The sequence below is a fragment of the Mya arenaria genome, chromosome 11, assembly GCF_026914265.1.
Source record: "Mya arenaria isolate MELC-2E11 chromosome 11, ASM2691426v1".
Classification (NCBI taxonomy): domain Eukaryota; kingdom Metazoa; phylum Mollusca; class Bivalvia; order Myida; family Myidae; genus Mya; species Mya arenaria.
The window spans coordinates 67465675-67485395 of record NC_069132.1 but is presented as its reverse complement, the minus strand read 5'-3'; the positions used below and the strand labels follow the sequence as shown (position 1 = coordinate 67485395).

General features: G+C 36.1%; 1 protein-coding gene across 1 annotated transcript in view; it reads right to left on the bottom strand.

Annotated features, from left to right (window-relative positions):
* Positions 1-19721, bottom strand: part of LOC128208247 (chromatin-remodeling ATPase INO80-like) — a 59903-nt gene that overhangs the window by 27247 nt on the left and 12935 nt on the right. Inside the window, exons 11-25 of the mRNA XM_052911731.1 lie at positions 19047-19236; positions 18334-18401; positions 17175-17199; positions 16377-16468; positions 15336-15545; positions 11001-11203; positions 10622-10706; positions 9730-9847; positions 8256-8341; positions 6788-6955; positions 5486-5684; positions 4929-5022; positions 4213-4293; positions 3188-3575; positions 1925-2153 (exon numbers count right to left, since the gene is read on the bottom strand). Coding sequence (XP_052767691.1) covers positions 1925-2153; positions 3188-3575; positions 4213-4293; positions 4929-5022; positions 5486-5684; positions 6788-6955; positions 8256-8341; positions 9730-9847; positions 10622-10706; positions 11001-11203; positions 15336-15545; positions 16377-16468; positions 17175-17199; positions 18334-18401; positions 19047-19236 — 2236 coding nt within the window. The remainder of the gene's footprint in view (positions 1-1924; positions 2154-3187; positions 3576-4212; positions 4294-4928; positions 5023-5485; positions 5685-6787; positions 6956-8255; positions 8342-9729; positions 9848-10621; positions 10707-11000; positions 11204-15335; positions 15546-16376; positions 16469-17174; positions 17200-18333; positions 18402-19046; positions 19237-19721) is intronic.

The following is a 19721-nucleotide window of genomic DNA, read 5'->3' as shown; positions in this document are numbered from 1 at the left end:
AACAGTGCGGTAGTTCTTTGTTCCATCATGAGGTCGAAAAATGTCCTTTTAAAGTTATTAAACATTAAAAATACAAAACCCTACCTATAATCAAACCATATCCTTTTGGAAGGCCTTATTCATCACATATTGTTAGATGATGAAAGTTCTCGAACAATTTTAAGTCGCTTATAACAGGATCAATCTAAGCACAATAGTTTTTGTTGCCGTATTATTTCTGTAATATCCTCATTTTAAAGAGTTTTGAGAGTTTTAAAGGAAATTATCTCTACGCGAATCATGATGAACTTTTTTTTATTTCGTAAAATAAAGTTTAAATAATTTGGCTCAATGCAATTAGACACTAAAACATGATTTGTTTAAGACTTTTTGACAGAATAATGCCTGATATTTGGAACTAATTTCTTATCAACATATAATTCATCAAACCACGTAATCATAAGGAAAACTCATGATAATGTTCGAGATTTTTATTTTTCATTATCATTTGAAACATAAATTTCTTTGAAACTTGTACACGCATATGACGTGCCCATCCCAAATTAATTTTTACAAGAATCCTAGCCCATGACTACAAACAGTCTCAAGTCAGATGTCGACTCGAGACTCAGAAAAGCTCTTTTATTAAATTACTAAGAATCATCTTTTTTCCTATTTGTTTTACAAAAAAGAAATGATAATAATTGCACAATTTCAAATAATAATAAAATTCAGCAAATTTCAACATAAAAACTCAACTAGAAGGAAAGTTACGATGAAATGAATATTTGTAGTTTTACCAATTAAGTCTGAATTCGTACTTGGAAATTGTTTGTAATCATGGTCCAAGGTCACCTTATTGTTTATTTTATGCTATTCAAGCTATAAACAGCTGTTAAAATAGCCTTTAAAAAACTCATTCTCCTTAAGCAGTGAGGTATACCCATACAAATGTATTTTTCACTGTTCCATTCAACAATTAACGAGAATTAAGAGTAAACGAGGAATCAATAGACGGAAATAAATTTTTTAAAGCGATTCCATATAAATTATTGAGTAATTTCCCAGGTTCATTTGTAAAGAAACTGCCAACTTGGAGGCATTAAAACGTCGAAATTGTCATCATAGGCATGCCTTTGATTAAGGCTGAGCTAATTAAACACAGAGTAAAGCGGGTTAATTAAGAGGCATTTTAGAAATAAGCGGACAAATCAATTCCATTTAGATCCTGCAAGTACTCCCGTGGGAAATGCCTTTGTCAGCGCTCAACAAATACAAATTAATTTAGAGGAATTAAGTTCTTTTCAGAATCAATGGGTCAACCTGTTTTCTACTACAGCATTTACGCAAACACACTTGTCGAACTGGAAAATTGGCAATGAGCCAAAAAGAACATTTTTCCAAGGTTTTTGCAGTATAGCAATAGTCAAAGGGAAACAACCCATGCATCCCTGATGGGGAAAACCTGCATTCCTCACTCAATTTTCTTCCGAGCAATCTTTATTTCCAACTAACTGTTCATTCCTGAGCTCTCCAAAATACTTTTTTGTATAAAAGTTATATTGGGACCCTATTCAATTACCCGAAACTCCAAATTTTGGCAATTACGAGGGTAATTAGGGATTCCCAGCTAAAGATCCTATTGCAAGCCAGTGATTTTAAAAACCATTTTTGGGCTGAAATTCATCAAAATTTCCAATGTTAAAACATATACTTCTTTCCCAAAATGTCGAAATAAAACTCCCAATTTTATCATCTTTTTTACTTCATTTTTTTAAACACTACTATATGGACACTGCATGTTAAGGAGTAGTACAACAATTGGACCCCACAGACCACTTTTGTGGAATAGTTGGTTTATTCTTAAACAAACAAACTTTATTGCATCACTATACCTACACCATTTATATATAGCACAAGATGACCATGAGACAATAGCACTTACCAGGCACATAAACGCCAGAGTAGCCATGTCGAGGTGACAGACCCAGAAGTCCGGCAGGTTGTTCGGGGAAGAATCTCCATCGTGTCCACCACCGCACCTCTTCATACCGAGCTGGTTCCCCATACAATAGCGACACACGTGCCTCCTGGGTACCAGCCAGCTCTTTAGCCATTTGCTCCCACTGTGCACTTCGATCAGCAGCATACAACGATCGTAACGTCACTTTTACCTAAAACATGTGAATTATTTTAAAAGTATAATATGATAGCCCAACAGACTTACCACTTCTGTACCAAAGTCAATAGCTAAGCAGAAAAGCGAGTCATGCCAGAAATATCTAATGTAAGCAAACATAGAGCTTGGGCCAAATTACAGATTTTTTTAAATAATTTCATATCTTGCAGTTTAGGAAATTAAAGTAATTTTAGGGTGATGTCTTAAAATACTCAGAGCAAATATTTGACCATCTGGTCCCAGCTCAAAACTTCAGACTGCAAATGACCATAGATATTTCTACGATATGAATGAAAGCCCAATAGGTCACGTGAAAACATATCCTGGTAGTTTCAAGCAAGCTATCATTTGTTTCTTCTTGACTATTGCCAGTTAATTCAGCAGTTTATTCTGTAATTCAAAATACTACCAGTGTTATTTCTCTATGAACAAATGTAATTCTCATCCTAAAAGATGTGGCAAACATACTGGAAAAAACACAAGGTTTGCAGAGTGAATTACTGGTTTTTCAAAATAAATTGAAGGTTTTAAAGGTTTCACTAGCAGTCTTGATAGTGGCAAACTTCTAAGATAATTAATGATTAACACAGTGATCTTAAATTTAAATTAATTACAAGAATAATGAAAGGAGAAAAAGTAAGGACCAATTAACAATTAAATAATTACAAATGTACATAACTATCATTGAAGTGTCCCTTTTCACAGAACATTCATTAATATAGATGGCCCTTTATCTCCCCTTTTTGAGGCCAAAATTCAGCCCCATTCCACAAATGAAAAACTATATTTCATTCCCCATGAGAGGAAGATAATTCCCTTCATGATAAAAACCCTTTCTCTGTGACCTGTAACTCAATATAATGATACATTCATGATTTTAAAGAAAATAGCTTGCACAAAATTCCCCTGTCAATTAAATTGAGCCGTACCATTTCCCCAAAGTAGAGCAAGGACTCAGATATGTCAATAAATTTAATCTGGTCTGTAAAACTAAAATATCAAAATGGCCCTATATCTTGACAAGCTTACCTTAGGAATTGTATAGTATAAGAAGGGAGGGAACTCTGTGGGCTGGCAGTGAAACACCTTCGGTTGTCTTTCCTGGTGAACATGACCAGGTAACGGTGTTAAATCCAGAAGCCCGGGCATCTTGGGAGATTTCGATGGAGAAGACGGTGGGCTTTTTGTTTTCATTTTTTTCGTAATATACGCCAAATCTCTGTGTCTCTGACGCACCTGGCGATGCCACTCAGTCTCGTGAATGTAACGCACTGTGTGATCTTGATGTGTATACACGGTTGCGTTAAAATTTGTGAACACAAGGGGGGATAATACCGGGCTGGACTGGACATTGGTAAAATATGTGGTCTGTATCGGTTCCAACAGGAAGGCCTTGTTGTCCAGATGAACAGGTGTCCTGAAAAAAGGGATATATATAAATAATAAAAAAAATATTGTGTAATTTGAAAATCTTTTTTTATAAAACTACCAAAAACTTAAGATAAAATACTTTTCAGGACAATATTATCAACATCATCATCTAAACAGATGTCAAAATACCTACAATTTTCATATTTCTTAAAATGCTAAGGGCCCCTTTTCACTGTAATGTCAATCTTCCAAATTTCATCATAACATTGCTCTTATTACACGAACAATCACATGTCTAAATGGCTATATATTTGTCAACAAACCTGTATAAAAAATAAATACACAAAACTTCATTGTCAAAAACAAGAAAAATTAAAGATCAAACTTGGACTCAAGATATGAGGCCATATGAGCTATGATGTTCACCTCACATTTTTTAATAGTTTTGAAGTAAACCGAATAATTGGAAAATGCAGCTATCTAAAACAGGTAAAAAATACATGTAATGTAAACCAAGACAAAAGGACTCAATTTTTATTGGATCCCTGCCTACCAAGTTTGAGATTCCTGGGCTTAAGAGTTCACAAGCTATTGATTTGAAGCCATGGGGATGATCCGATTACTATATTTCACCCGTTGGGGGCACAAAAAACTTTCACAATATAAATGATTACAAGACTCACTTTTTGTTGGATGTTTGCTGCCAGAAGTTTCGATGATGTATTGAAAATGCTGACTTGTACCATATGAATATTGCCAGCCACCTGGAAGTGAGAACACACAGATTATGGCAAACAAATTAAGAATGATCTCTTCCCAATTTCCCATGCAGGTCTAAGCAAGTACTTAGCATTTAAGTGCTATCTTTGTTATATACAAAGTTTCATTGAATATCTTGAATGCTTTTCAAGTTATAGCCAAGGATGAAATTTTGCACACCGACAACATGGCTCTGTCCAATGCCACGCCTATCACAATACTTCAATCTTTTTTCTTCCAGAAACAGCCAGGCTCAAAAGGTGAACATGAAGCCAAATATTAGCTGTATAAATTTTACTTCAGAGTTTTTCAACATTTTCTCTCTCACCATTTTGAGAATACATGTAGGTCATGTAATTTTGAATAAAATTTGGAATTCCATTTTTTTTTCAACAAAATAAACAAGAATGTTTTAAGAAATAGACAGAAAACAAAAAATTGAGCTGAATCTTAAATTGTGCAACAATACATCTTCACTTGAGATATCTTTTAGAATATACATATTATTATTATTCATGTTTATTTTAGAATAGCTTTTAGGAAGGCCCTTGCCCCATTCCCCTACCACTATTACACAGCCCTGTTCAAGGATAAGGAAAACAAACTTATGGTAATGGAAGGTAGAAGGAAAGTAGCAAACCTGACTAGCAGCCCGCGAAGCATGTGAGCGTTAAGCTCGGCTGGCGACATGTCGATGAATCGCAGGAATGAGAAACAACTATCTACACTGGAACCTGCAATATAATATATCAGCATCATATTATATATAGGAGCACAGTGGTATGAGGACCAGGAGATGACTGTTATTGTTTCTCCATTCAAACAAGGGGAATAACTGGACAATTAATCACACAAGAGTTATGGGCCTTGCCAAATATCTGGGAATTGTGTAATAATGTGTATAAACATCATTTGAATACTTGACAACGGTTTTTGAGTTATGGCAGATGGCAAAAGACTATTTATTTACTTGTTTTACTCAAATACCTTACAAACTAACAATTTATCAAAAGGTTATTTTTCATGAGGATTGAACTGATGGGAATGATTTTCTCCAAAAAGAGAAAAATTAGTAGTATTGTAAGAACAATCCAATCAACAATTCTAATACATACTCCAAAAATATGTCAATTATAACATTTAAGGCTCATGTTATCAAAAGTGTGAAGCCAAAAAACTATGTTAAACAATACACACCTTCATGGAAGAGTGAATTATGGATATGATGTGTGTTGTATATACAGAACGTGTTGTTCAGCAGACGCCCTCGGCTCGGTAAACTTAGATCTAGTATACCGTCTCTGTACACCAGCTTTGGCACGCGATATGCCGGCTGAGCAAGGAAAAACCCCGACCGGATCTCCTGCCTTTCAAACAGTTCAGGGTGGTTGCAGACCTGTGTGGAGATACAGCAATATGCAAACATTCATACTAAATCATTAAATGGCGGAGCTGCTTTGCTTCTTATTGGGCTGTTTGCTCAAAACTTCGTAAAAGTTAACAATGTTGTTAACCTCATCCTTGTTAACTTTCAAATCGTTACTGCTCTCGATGTATAATGGATACACATGCAGCTGTTATCTGCTGTATTTAAGACAACTGTTTAAGCTGTACTTGTTTATATCAAAATATGTGAGCATATCATCAAATATTTCTTGTTTAAAGTTAACAATGATGTCATTTATCACGTTGTTAACGTTAACAAATTTCTGAACAATCTGCCCAAAAGTGGCTTGCAAATTCCTTATCCAGTTTCATAAAAGTTTTAGTCACTGTTGCCAATGTCCAGTACATACACAATTCATAAGATTTTAGAGTTATAAATGAATGTTTCTTTTAATGAAAAGTTTAAGGGATTTCCAGAACAGGGCATGGTATTTCATAATTGTGTTTAAAAACTGCATGATTTAGGTTATATAAGTAAGCCAGGTCTCTTGTAAGGGAGGCTGGAACATGTTTGGATTAAGGTGAAGCTTCATATTAAACTTCCTATAAAACACCAATGCTGAACTGCATGACCAAGTCAATGTCAGAGTTTGTACTGGATTGATCTTGGGAGCATACATAACATAAACCAGGACAGAACTAATTATAACAAATTATTCACATTCCATAACTGCATGACCAGTCATTTAACCACAGAGAAAAGTTGTTGTAAGATTTGACTTAACAAATACTTTTAATAAGGCTCATAGGACAGTTGTTAGTAAACTGGTGGGCCATGGAAATCCCAAGCTTAGCTACAGTTTTGCAAAGAATTTTTTATATATCTGCATACCTGGCAAAACTGAATGACAAAGTTTGTGAACAAGTTTGTGGAGGATTGAGAAAAGAAAAACCTACATGATGTAAGCTACAATTTAACAAAGATTTCTTACAACTCTTCATACCTTATGAAACTGCTTGACGAGTTACATGCTTGATTAAGTGATGGATTGTGCCATGGAAATTCCTGAGTCAACCTACGACTGAACAAATATTTCTAATATATCTACCAACCTTGCGAAACTGCATGACAAGATTCATGAGGGAGTTAGCAGTTGATTGTGCCTGGGATGAGTTGGACATGGCCGTGTTCAGCAGGTCCTCGATCGATATCTTATTCTTTATGCCCTGGTATAGCAGCCTCTGACGTGATGTCAGCGGGCAGTATACCAATATTTCAATCTGTGAGGAGAGAAACAGTCATATTTCTGTGATCTGATGACTTTTTAGTAAAATATATAAAGGTTTGAGAACAAATTTAACTTAATATGAAACATGTTAGTATTTTTCCCCTTTTTGCCAAAACGAAGATATTTATCCACTATCAAAGGCCCCGTCACCATTACCTTAAAAGTGGAAAAACACACAGGACTACCGTATTTCCTCGACTATAACACGGGGAAATTTGGTCCCGATTTTTAACCTTAAAGTAGGGGGGCCGTCTTATAGGCGAGTCTATAAGAAATTCATAAAGAATAGAGTCAGAATCAGGAATATTCAACATAAGGTATTCGACTGATTGATTTATTGTCTGTTGATGACACCCCAATAAAAGTGACACGACCACACCCATTGGATTAAGAAGACCATCTGCTTTGTTTCGCTACGATGAACACTCGATATAACACTTGTTATCGGTCCAAACACTTTGTTTTTCACAGGAGACATATTTTCCTACCTTTAAAATAAAAATATTTTGAACAAAAAATATTTTAAAAAATGATTTGTTATTTTTTCTATTTTGTAAATAAAACTTGCTTTTTCCTTTTTCATGCACATACATGTAACTGGCAGATTTCAATACACATTTCATTAATTGATACATTAATTTATCCGCAATCATCAATATTTCTCAAATTTAAGTCCCATCAACTGCAATCCAAACACCTGCGAAAATTTAACTTATTAACACATGTAATGGAATGTGTCCTGTTTGTCAGCTGCAGATCAAACAGTACAATTTGTGACGTCACAGAACAAGCTGTGTTAAGATCAAAGATGCACTGCAATGGTTTGTATTTAAATAGGCCAATCAAATACCGTATGAACCCACTTAACTCCCAAAACTGCATCTAGTCTGGTTCAAACATACCATACGATCGGAAAATAAAAATCAATAATCCTAGGCAAACAAATTATTAACAAATTTAGTTGATAATTGACTGTTTAGCTTGAACATTTTCACAGACTTGGAGAATTTCAAGTGCTGGATTTGCTTTAAAAATCGACCCCGTCTTATAAACAAGTCGAGACAAAAACACCAGATTTCATTGGCAAAGTTAGGGGGTCGTCTTATAAGCGGATCGCCTTATAGTCGGGGAAATATGGTAACATGACGTCAATGGATTTTCAATACTCAGCGCCAAAATCTGCCATAATCTTTTCAGGAGAATTGAAGGTGATTTCAAGTCTAAATAGGCCCTAATATTGTTTAAAAGTTACCACAAATCTAATGCACAGAACAACAGTAACCAGGACTTACCTTATCACCGAGTTCATTTTCGACGTCTTTCTTCACCCTCCGCAACATGAACGGCTTCAGAATCATGTGTAACCGTGACAACTGGTCTGTGGAAATAGATGAAAAACATGATTCCAACAACGTTGTTCTTTAGAGTGCACATTATCATTCAGCTATTCAGACTGATTTTGAATGCCACTGTACTATACAACTATTGCTTCCAAAGAAGATGGTTACATGTCTTAACAAGAGTAGTGTAAAGCTAATGCAAGCGCTTGTTTGCTTTTCCCAAATTTAAACAAGGGGCAAAACTCAACAAAAATTTAAGCCAGAGTTATGTGCCTTAGTATACATGTATTGTCTCTTGCAACATGTGTACCAAGTTTTCTGAATGTGTTGTACTGGGTGAGTACCTAAATCGAAACACTTTCGGCACTATTTTTGAAATATTTTTAGTTAGACTTGCACCACAACTACAAAATTTTCCATCAGCATACTAGGATTCAAGACCAATTGGTTGATATAAATGGCATTTTTTAAGATACTACCAATCTGCATGAAATGTACTTATTAACCGCACAATTAAGGACTGCCATTTTCGTCCTCGGAGTACCTAAATATGGGACAGTTTTAATTCGTTATTTATTTTTATGTATTCTTTTAAAATTATTGCTCCATGATTTGTTTAAGTAAATTTATAATTCATGTTATTACCAGCTTGTGTTTTTTTTATGTAATTTTTGTCAGTAAAATTATATGATTTCAGTAAAATACAGGCTGTACCAGTATGCTGTGATTGTGGCAAGCATGAAGTCTTTCCCCGCGTGCCATGAATTGACATTTGAACATCAAAAACTTCATATGTTAGCAGTATTTGAAATACTTACCTGAGAATCATGTACTTTGGAATTTGTATCTAAGACAAATGTCTTTATTGATTAAAATCGTAAATAAACTGATTTCGATCGGAAAAACACTTTTACAATGGGTGTTCCATATTTAGGTACTGTTCTGATTTAGGTACTCACCCAGTAAAGTTTACCAGTTAAAGTCATGGTTAGGTTTTTGCCTGAAAACAACATTGGTAACATCATCAAGGTTTTGACAATAAACTCAATGTTTTTCTTTGAATACAAAACAAGCTTAGCTTTTAACCAGTGTGTGTATACCACGTGATAAATTACATCAAATAAGCTACATCGGAAGGCAACATTTTGCTTAAAATGAACACTTTGACCTGTTTCCAAACTAATATTTTGATAGTGCTCCAACAGGCGGCGGTTTTGTGAAGTTTGTCAAAGTGTTTGAGGAAACTAAACTCTTTATCAAACTCTGGTAAAAGACAGAAGGTGGGGCTCTGTAAGCGGTATAGACTTCGGTACAAGTTATCTTTGTTTAAAGTCTTCATTCAAAGTAAAATATTGCCTTCTGACATAGCATTTATGACACAATTCATCACTAGGTTTACACACACTGTAAGAACACAACTGCTTACTTTCATCAATTCCAGACTGCTTCTCAGCATGATTTTCTATATCTTTGGAGAACCACTCGTTAAATTCATCATGAGAGTCGAATAGAGTGGGCATGATGAAATGCAACAACGCCCACAGCTGAAAAGAACACATACATACGTGAACTCATCATTTTCATGTTCGCAAAATAGTGGAGATAATGGTCATCATTCAAAAGACAAAACAATTCAAAATGCCACTGACCAGTACATAGCAGAAATCTTTTATTACCAGGGGAAGCATAACAGAACCATCTTAGAAGTTAAAATTGGGCTTTTTATTCCACAGATATTAGATGACATTCTGTAATTAATCATGGAAACGAGTTTTTAAAAAAGGTGTTAAATTTCATGAAATAAAATTCTTATAACAGCCCCTGGGTTATAAAGGATATTTGGGTGATTTGTTAGAACCGCTATAAACATTCTAGGGGGTTCTAGGTGCCTTCACCTCTCCAAGGAACTGACAACTTCTGTACATGCCAGGGGCAGTGGTACAGTGCAATGGTCGTATAAAGGATTTCATAACCAATCACAACAGACATGAACTGCTCCGCCCGGTAATCAAACTAGGGTTGTCCGAATCACAGTCCAACGCTCTACTGATGGAGCTAACCGGGCAGACTAGCAATTATGTGATTCTAGACTAATGCCTAGTATTGAAAAAAAAATAATAAAAAATACTATTTCAAAGTGAAAATGAAAGATATTTTTTTTCTATACTAGGCATTAGTCTAGTGGCAATTATGTGATTCTAGGCTAATGCCTAGTATTGGAAAAAACCTTAAATTATCTTTCATTTTCACTATGAAATAGTATTTTTGCAGAATACCAGACATATAAGCTCAAACTTAGTAGAAATCTAAACACGTACCTCGGCCATGCTGTTCTGTATCGGAGTTCCAGTCAGTAGAAGGCGGTTTCTGCAGTTAAACGTCAGCAGTATCTTCCAACGAGCACTGAAAAAACGAGTTCTCATAAATTTAATGTGTATCTTGCTTAGATAGTTGTTTTATTCAGTGTAAGAAAGTATTTCACTGAAACAAACAATTCTTCTTTTAAAAGTCACATCAATGTTCTTTTTTTCCCAGCAATGTGTGCAGTTATAGTCATTTTCTTTCAAAGAAACAGGCTTAAATGAGAGAAACAGTGAAATTATACATTAATAAAATCACTGTTTCAAAAGGTGAATTTTCAGGATATATTCCACCATTAATTTTTCAATAAAACTCAGGAACTAAGAAATACCTTACCTAGCACTGCTTTTGAGGGCTTGAGCCTCATCTAAGATCATGTATTGCCACTTAATTCGCTGGAAGTAGCGCACATCCTGAATCACAAGCTGGTATGACGTTATCACCACGTGAAACGAGGCCTCCTCTGTGTTAATACATTTGGAGTCCCAGAACTTTCGTAACACACGACGGTCCTGGGTGTTTCCCCAGTATGGCACAACCTAGGGGACAACAATATGCATAGGGGTTATTTTATAGGTGTTATTGAATAGGTGTTATTGCGTAGGTGTTATTGCATAGGTGTTATTGCATAGTTGTTATTGTAAAGGTGTTATTGTATAGGTGTTATTGCATAGGTGTTATTGCATAGGTGTTATTGCATAGGTGTAATAAAATAGGTGTTATTGCATAGGTGTTATTGGATAGGTGTTAATGTATAGGTGTTATTGTATAGGTGTTAATGTATAGCAGTGTTCGAAATTCGCGATAGTCCGAGGCTACCAAATTTCAGCTGGGGCTACCGATTTTCCACAGAAACTAGCCCGACCGGGCTATCGTTTTTTCCTTACGTGAGTTAAAAAAGACCATGCCAATTAAATGCGTAACACATTGTTTTTTTTTCGCCATGCCTTATTATCTAAGAATGCGTCCTTTAAGGCGACTGGAGCGACTAAGTCGCCTTGACAACGGCGAAGTCGGATTCGCCGGAATTTATGATGATCAAAAAGCTAAATGCTCTGCGATTCAGGGCTCAAGCCATGTGCTGAATGTTTGTTTATTTAATCAATGAATATAAACACATGTAAAAATTAATAATGCCCGAAGTGACAAGTGATTATCGATCAGTTTTTAACCAGTAACTGTGTCTGTTAGCAGCAGTCAAACTCTATGACGTCAATAACTCCGCCCATTATGTAAATTAACGGATGACATCGGCAGTTTTCGACAACTGCGATGGCTATGAAAATCAACAATGCCAAAATAGAAATAGCAACATTGATATTTTATTTATTTCATTTAAATATATTTTATTTATTAGCTAAAATAAAAAGAAAAATATTTTAAAAGTTTGTAATGCGAACAGAAAATAATCATTCTACAAGCATCGTCTTAAGTAAATGCGCAGGAAACAGGTGCCCGTTTACTTCCTGACAAATTTAATCAAAGTGAAAGGAGAACTGTCGGAAATAGTTAAATCGTTGTCAGTGTACAGTACAGTAAGGTTCTATTTTATACCTTTGAATTGCTTTGCCATTTATTTTAAAGAACAATTATAGTAATATTGGCAATATAAACATCGATATATTTTTGTTGTTTCTTCCGAAACTTGAAAGTGAAACTGAAAGTTGAAAAGAGAAAAATGTCATTGCACAATCGCTGGGGCATATCGGATTTGACAAGGATGCATTGGATAACAGAACTTAAAGTACATGCATAATTCTTTCCATTAAATAAATGAGAAAACATGTTTCTCTTTTTATTACCTTTTTGAAAACTTTATTATGCATCAGTCAATTGTAACCACGGCCCCTCCAGGTCCGGGGAATAGCAGGGACTTTGACTTTCGGTCCAGCCAAGCCCAGGTAAACCCCCCGAACTGATAAGTAAAATCCCCGCCAAATGCCCCCGCACCCCAGAGACCCTAAGTAAGGCACATTCCCCGCTATATTTGGCGCGAACACGAAACCATCGCATTCACCCGGCACTGCGGGGCCACCGGGAAGTTAAAAACACGGCCCATTTCCCCGGCTATCCCCGGTATAATCCCGTACCTTGGGGGGCCGTGGTTACAATTGACTGGTGCATTAGTTATGCTACGTTGACACTATGTTTCCGGTGGCCACGGCAGCCCCGTTTGCCCGAAACGTATTGCGCCGTGGGATTTTGGCCATTTTTGTCTCCATAAACAAGTTTTGTTAGGTTGTGCTAAGTTTCCTCACGTTTTATCGTGGTAACCGTGACAAGCTGTAGGGGCGAAAAAGTGGTTCGTCCAAGGCGCACTTAGGTCCGGGCGCGGTCTACCAGGGATGCATGTACGTTGCGTCCCGGTCTGATACGTTCTGATAGGATCCCTCACATTGTTCACGTCTTGATCAAGGTCTGATGCTTTTTCCACGTTTTGTCAAGGCCTCCTATGCATCGAACGCGAACACCGCAGAGCTTTGGATTACGTTTGTGTCCAGGGTATAAAGAAAATCCCCCAGGCAACAGCAATTACTGTATCAGAATACTTCGACAAGTCATCATGAATTCCCAAGATGAAGACGATTTTGTGTTTTCACCGCAAATGAAACGTAACGAAACAGCTATCGTCCACCTTAGCTTGCCGTGAAAACCGTGACAAAACGAAGCACGACGTAACAAAACTAGAAAGGAACTTCAGATGCCGGGGATTACATATGATTCCCGCCCCCCCTACGGACGATTTATAAGTTGTGTAACGGTCTATTACGTACTGTCACGTGTCATTGCGTTTACCCCGTTTTACTACGACCTACTACGTTTCTCATCCACACCTTACTGCCGTGGCCATTTTTTTGACAGTTTAAAATTCTGGCCCGGCATGCACGGCAATAACGGTCTGTCACGTTTGCATATCCCGTTCCCCCGCGCTGTCTCATGTTTATCCCGTTTTCTCCACGGTTGTCTGAAACGGGGCTGCCGTGGCCACCGGGAACATAGTGTAAACGTAGCATTACTGAACTTTTGATGACTACACTATTATATGTATGACTATAATTTATTATTGACGCATTGTTCAGATTGGGGAACATTTATTGAAACTGTATGAACGTGCTTGATTAAATGATCAGAATCATTGTGGAATCATATTCAAACTTCCAAAAATTATTCCGATCGAGTGATACTTTATAGTGTTTAAGTTTGGGCTAGTGAAATTGGTTTCGGGCTAGTAAAATTTCCTATCTGGTAGCCCGAATGGGCTAGTAGATTCAAATCCGAATTTCGTACACTGGTATAGGTGTTATTGCGTAGGTGTTATTGTACAGGGGTTATTGCACAGGGGTTATTGCATAGGTGTTATTGCACAGGGGTTATTGTATAGGGGTTATTGTATAGGTGTTATTGCACAGGGGTTATTGTATAGGTGTTATTGTATAGGGGTTATTGCATAGGTGTTATTGCATAGGGGTTATTATATAGGTGTTATTGTATAGGTATTATTGCACCTGTGTTATTGCGTAGGTGTTATTGTATAGGGGTTATTGCATAGGTGTTATTATATAGGTGTTATTGCATAGGGGTTATTGCACAGGTGTTATTGTATAGGGGTTATTGCATAGGGGTTATTGCATAGGTGTTATTGCATAAGGATAAATGATTATTGTATAGAGGTTATTACATTGGGGTTATTGCATAGGGGTTATTGCATAGGGGTTATTGCATAGGTGTTATTGCATAGGTGTTATTGCATAAGGATAAATGATTATTGTATAGAGGTTATTACATTGGGGTTATTGCATAGGGGTTATAGTATAGGGGTTATTGCATAGGTGTTATTGCATAGGTGTTATTGCATAGGGGTTATTGTATAGGGGTTATTGCATAGGTGTTATTGCATAGGTGTTATTGCATAGGGGTTATTGTATAGGGGTTATTGCATAGGGGTTATTGTATAGGGGTTATTGCATAGGTGTTATTGCATAGGTGTTATTGCATAAGGATAAATGATTATTGTATAGAGGTTATTACATTGGGGTTATTGCATATGGGTTATTGCACAGGTGTTATTGTATAGGGGTTATTGCACAGGTGTTATTGCATAGGTGTTATTGCATAAGGATAAATGATTATTGTATAGAGGTTATTACATTGGGGTTATTGCATAGGGGTTATAGTATAGGGACTATTGAGTTAATGCATAGGGCTTATTGAATTCATATATATAAAATTAGATGGACAACTGGGCCATCTTATCAACGATCATATCGTATGATCTCATTTTCCAATATTTTATTAATGGTTGTAATGTGATAATTTTTTAAACAGAAAGTTTAGCTGGAAATACAACTCTAGGCTTATTTAGATTAAATCTCTCCTTGGTAAAGATCTTCTTCAGGATCCTTCATTACAAAGACCCCATATTATTTACAAATACATACACTCACCCATAAAGTTATTTTCATGTTTCAACGTTCAATGGCAAATTTGGCATTAAATGCATCTGGCTATTAACAAAGTAAACATTGCAAAGACATATATATGGCATACAGCTTTTAATAAACTGGTTGTATAAAATCTAAACAAAAGATATTTCTCCTTTTAAAAACAACATGTCCATACATCCAACACAATATTAAGTTTCATGTACGAAAGGCAACTTCTATCAATTACCTTAAACTTGGGTACAAATCGAGAGCACTCCTGCTGCCAGTTATGAAGTGTGGATGCTGGTGCTACTATCAGGAATGGCCCCCAGATTCCATTCTGTTCCGCGACGTGGGCAAGACAGGAGAGACTTTGTACAGTCTTACCCAGACCCATCTCGTCAGCCAGAATCCCGTTAATGCCCTGGTCGTACAGACTTGCCAACCAGTTCATTCCCTGAGGAGAAGTATATACAACATAATATGAGTATGACCTTGTAAAATTCCTAGGACCGAATGGATTTTTTTTTTCTGACTGGGTAAAATTCCCAAAGCCTTGACGTGTAAAAAACTGATCCCATCCCCCCCCCCCCCCACACTCCAGTGTCCAGTTGGAATCAGATTTGATTTCACTTGAAAAAGTAAGGACAATTCTGCACAATATGTGAGCCTATATAAAAGTACAAGGAGTTGGACTAGAGAAACCTCTGATATACGTGCTTGTGTGAGAAAAGATATATTTATGTTTGAAAGGGTTAGATGTGATTCATTTTTTCAACAAAAATTCCCCCAAAGTATGTCACCTATCCAGAGTGGCCATCATTTTTCTAGTACAGGTCAGCATGATGTTAATCTTCTGTCTACTGACCCCAAAAATCAATTGTGGTCATAATTATACAAACCATGACCAAGGTGCATACCAAGTTTGAAGGATACTGCAACAATTTGTTCAAAGGTAACTGATCAGAAATGTGTGTAAGGACAATGCAGTCGATGTTCCTGACAAAGTCATCCCAAAAGTGCAAGAACACAAAATATAAAATGACACGATGACAATGATAATTTGGTAATGACAAAGGCATGTAATTTTCCACCTTTTTTTTTACTTTGTTTATTTCCCCATAAATCTAGCAGACTTAAGAATATACTTAATAAAATGTTCACTTCACACTATAAAGAAGTTATTTCAAAATCCACATATGGCCAAGTTACAGTGCAAACACAATGCGTACGTAAGCTCACCCAGCAAACCACCAACGTGATATACCCGTTAAATACACATTCCTACCTTAAGCTGATAACCCTTCAGTTTCCCCTCAAACATGGACGGCTGTGGTCTCTCTTCTCCCACAAATGTTGCATTGGCCAGCGAATTTACATCTGTGCAAGAGAAAATACAGTGTTAAGATCACCATGTACAATATTGATTTGATTAAGTAGTTTAACGTCATAAAATGACTTGTGCTCAAGGCTTCCGTTACAGGAAGTTTGGAAGTATATTACTCCCTAAAAACGAGCCAAAACTTCCAAAATCAAGTTCTTGGAGGTACAAAAACATACACTATTTTGGAGAAAACCTTCAACAGTGCAGGCTTGGAAGTTCAGAATATCAAAACTTGGTGTCAACATTACTTTATGGTCTCATTTTCATCAAGCCTTGAAGTGAAATGAATTCTTTAAATACAATTTTGGGAAATTTGCAAGTTATAAGTTACAAATAATTTAACATTTAAAGTATCTAGTTGGACAATTGTGGAAAATTCTCAAAGTGCCCGAAGCATAAACTTTCATATTTTTGAAGAAAACTACCAATAGAAATATAACGGAAGTTCATGCTTATATTTAAATATTGTGTTCCTCAACATTTGGATTTTTTTTATTTGAATTGTAAGCATCGTAATTGCATACCGATTTTTTTTTTTTCGATAACCTCCCTGAACAGGACTTATTTTCGCTGAAAATGTCACATATTAAACCTTTGGCAGAAAAGATGCTCTTGAAAGACTCACTGTCTTGAAGTTTTTGAAATAAAATATCATCTTGAAATGTTCACTATCTTTAAATGCTAATTGCTACTTCCACTTACTTGAACTAGAGTCAAACTGCTTTGTCTGAAATGAAAACATTTGTCAATGAGAAATTACAAGAAAGATAAACCATCACAATACAATAATGTATAAACTTCATTCATAGCAAAATTTTAACAGACTTGATTTGGCTTGAACACAAAAATGCATTCATGATTTGATAATACTATAATAACAGTTCTAACAGACTGTATTTAGCAATACGAAGTGGAACATATGTAGGAAAATGAGGATATTTTAATTATCAGGGAAGATTCCAGACCAAAAATCCATATTCTGAAACATTTTGTTAAAGTATAAGGGATTCAGTCCCTAAACAGGATAAGGGCGATTAGAGCCATGTTAAAGTTTGGCCCTATTTTAATAAAATATTTCAGTTGTTAACCATACGCTTAAGAGTGCTCAGGTACACTTGTAAAGTTACGGACAAAATCTATGTGATAAATGTCTTTATGATATTAAAGCTGCACTCTCACAGATTGAATGTTTAGACAACTTTTTATTTTTTTTTGTCCTGGAGCGAGCCAATTTTTGCGAAAATCCATGAAAACCAGTTATATAAGTCTACTGACAAAAGATTAGATCGCAGATGCATTTTTCTTAAACTGTTAGTACAATTTAAGCCATAAAACATGAATTTTCCAACGGAAATATGAAAATATGCGATCTGATCTTTTGTCAGCAGTCTTAAATCATTGGTTTGCAGATATTTACACAAAAATTGGCTTGCTCCAAGACAAAAAATAAAAAAGTTGTAAAAATGGTAAATACTGAAATGCAGTTTACATCGTCAACAAGGTAATTTGCGATTTTGAGCCTTACAATCTTTATTGACCCAGAACTCCAAGCTGAAATTCCTACAATGACTAGTGTTTGGAATCGGCTCCAGTTTGACTATCGGTAATCGGTTCCACTTAAGTAACCGATTATCGATAGTTCAATTGTTTTTTTTGAAAAAGGAGAAAATTGGTGGAAATTAACCGAACACAAATATCGAAAGGAAGAAGAAAACCCACTCGCTGGAGAAATCGCTGATCGATTATGACCAAATTAAATCAATTGTCGCTGATTTCAAGCCCAGCCAATCAATATTTTCGAATATAATCGATCATCGGAAACGTCACTAACAATGACCCTGCACGTTTAATATGCCTATACCTTTGCTCTGTGGGCCTGGAATGCCGAGTTGGCAGTTTTCATGGCTTTCTCCTTCGCTACATTTGAGTCTGCAAAAAAGGAGAATAAAAAGTTAGGACTTCTTGTTTTACATTTTTAAACATTATACATTTTACAAAGATTATGAAGAAATTTATGATTACTTGTACTAAGTCACTCTCATTGGCATGATATTGAGAGTGTGTCTTTGTGTTGTAGGGGGATCTGGAGTACATGGAGAAAACCGACTTGTCCAGCTTGGTGACCACTATACCATGTTTGTCAGAGGTGATCGAAGTAGTCCATTGGATTATAAATTATGTTTGATAAAATAGACTGACCAAAAACAATCCCTCTGTTGGGCCTCCTTTAGATTCAATCAGAAAGTGCCATGGTGTCTTTCTGCTATTTTGTGAATGGGGCCTTCCACATGAGAATTTTGTTGATGAAAGGGAATTTCATATAAATGCAATTTCTTATATATTCTTTAAAGGTGGGAAGTTGGGCAGATTTCTTCCCTAAAATCAGCACAGAGACAGCCCTGCCCCGGAAACAACATGCCAAAATTCAGACACCTACACTTTCTCCAAACTCAGTTTTATTATATTTATCTATGATCTAACATAATTCTAGGTGTAAATGAAAGCATCCTTTTTTTTCTAAATTTAACAATGCTTTGTTCTTTTTGCTTTATATGAAAAAAAAGGTATTTGTACCATAGTCATCAATAGCAGTATCAACAAGAAATCCTGTCTGTGAGGGGCGTTCCTGTTTGGGCTCTTCCAGTTTCTGCAGGATCTTGTCGCGTGTACCCTCTCCTTCCCCAGTGATCTTACGAGCCATGAAATGGGCGTACAACTCTGTCTGCGTGATCAGGAAGTTGAACTTACGCTGCTGTCTTCTTGCCTAATGATGGAATCAAGTATATCAGCAACTGCTTTCTTCAATTTTATAAACTTTTTGACAAGTTGAGTAAAATGTTTGCCAGACCCAAATTTCTCAAATAAAGTTAAGTCTCTTATTACAGAATCAAGCTTAGCTCAATAATGCTTTTTTTTTGGTATAAATTGTGTTCTCTTGTAGGTTAAATAAAACATGACACCCTGTTACTCTTGGGATATTTTGAGAAATAGATGCAAGACTATGCTATCATACATATCATTCAACACTTCTACAATTTACACATACCTGGACGAAGCAGTGCACAAGAAGTAGCCCACATGTACACGTACCTGCACGAAGCAGTGCACAAAAAGTAGCCCACATGTACACGTACCTGCACGAAGCAGTGCACAAAAAGTAGCCCACATGTACACGTACCTGCACGAAGCAGTGCACAAAAAGTAGCCCACATGTACACGTACCTGCACGAAGCAGTGCACAAAAAGTAG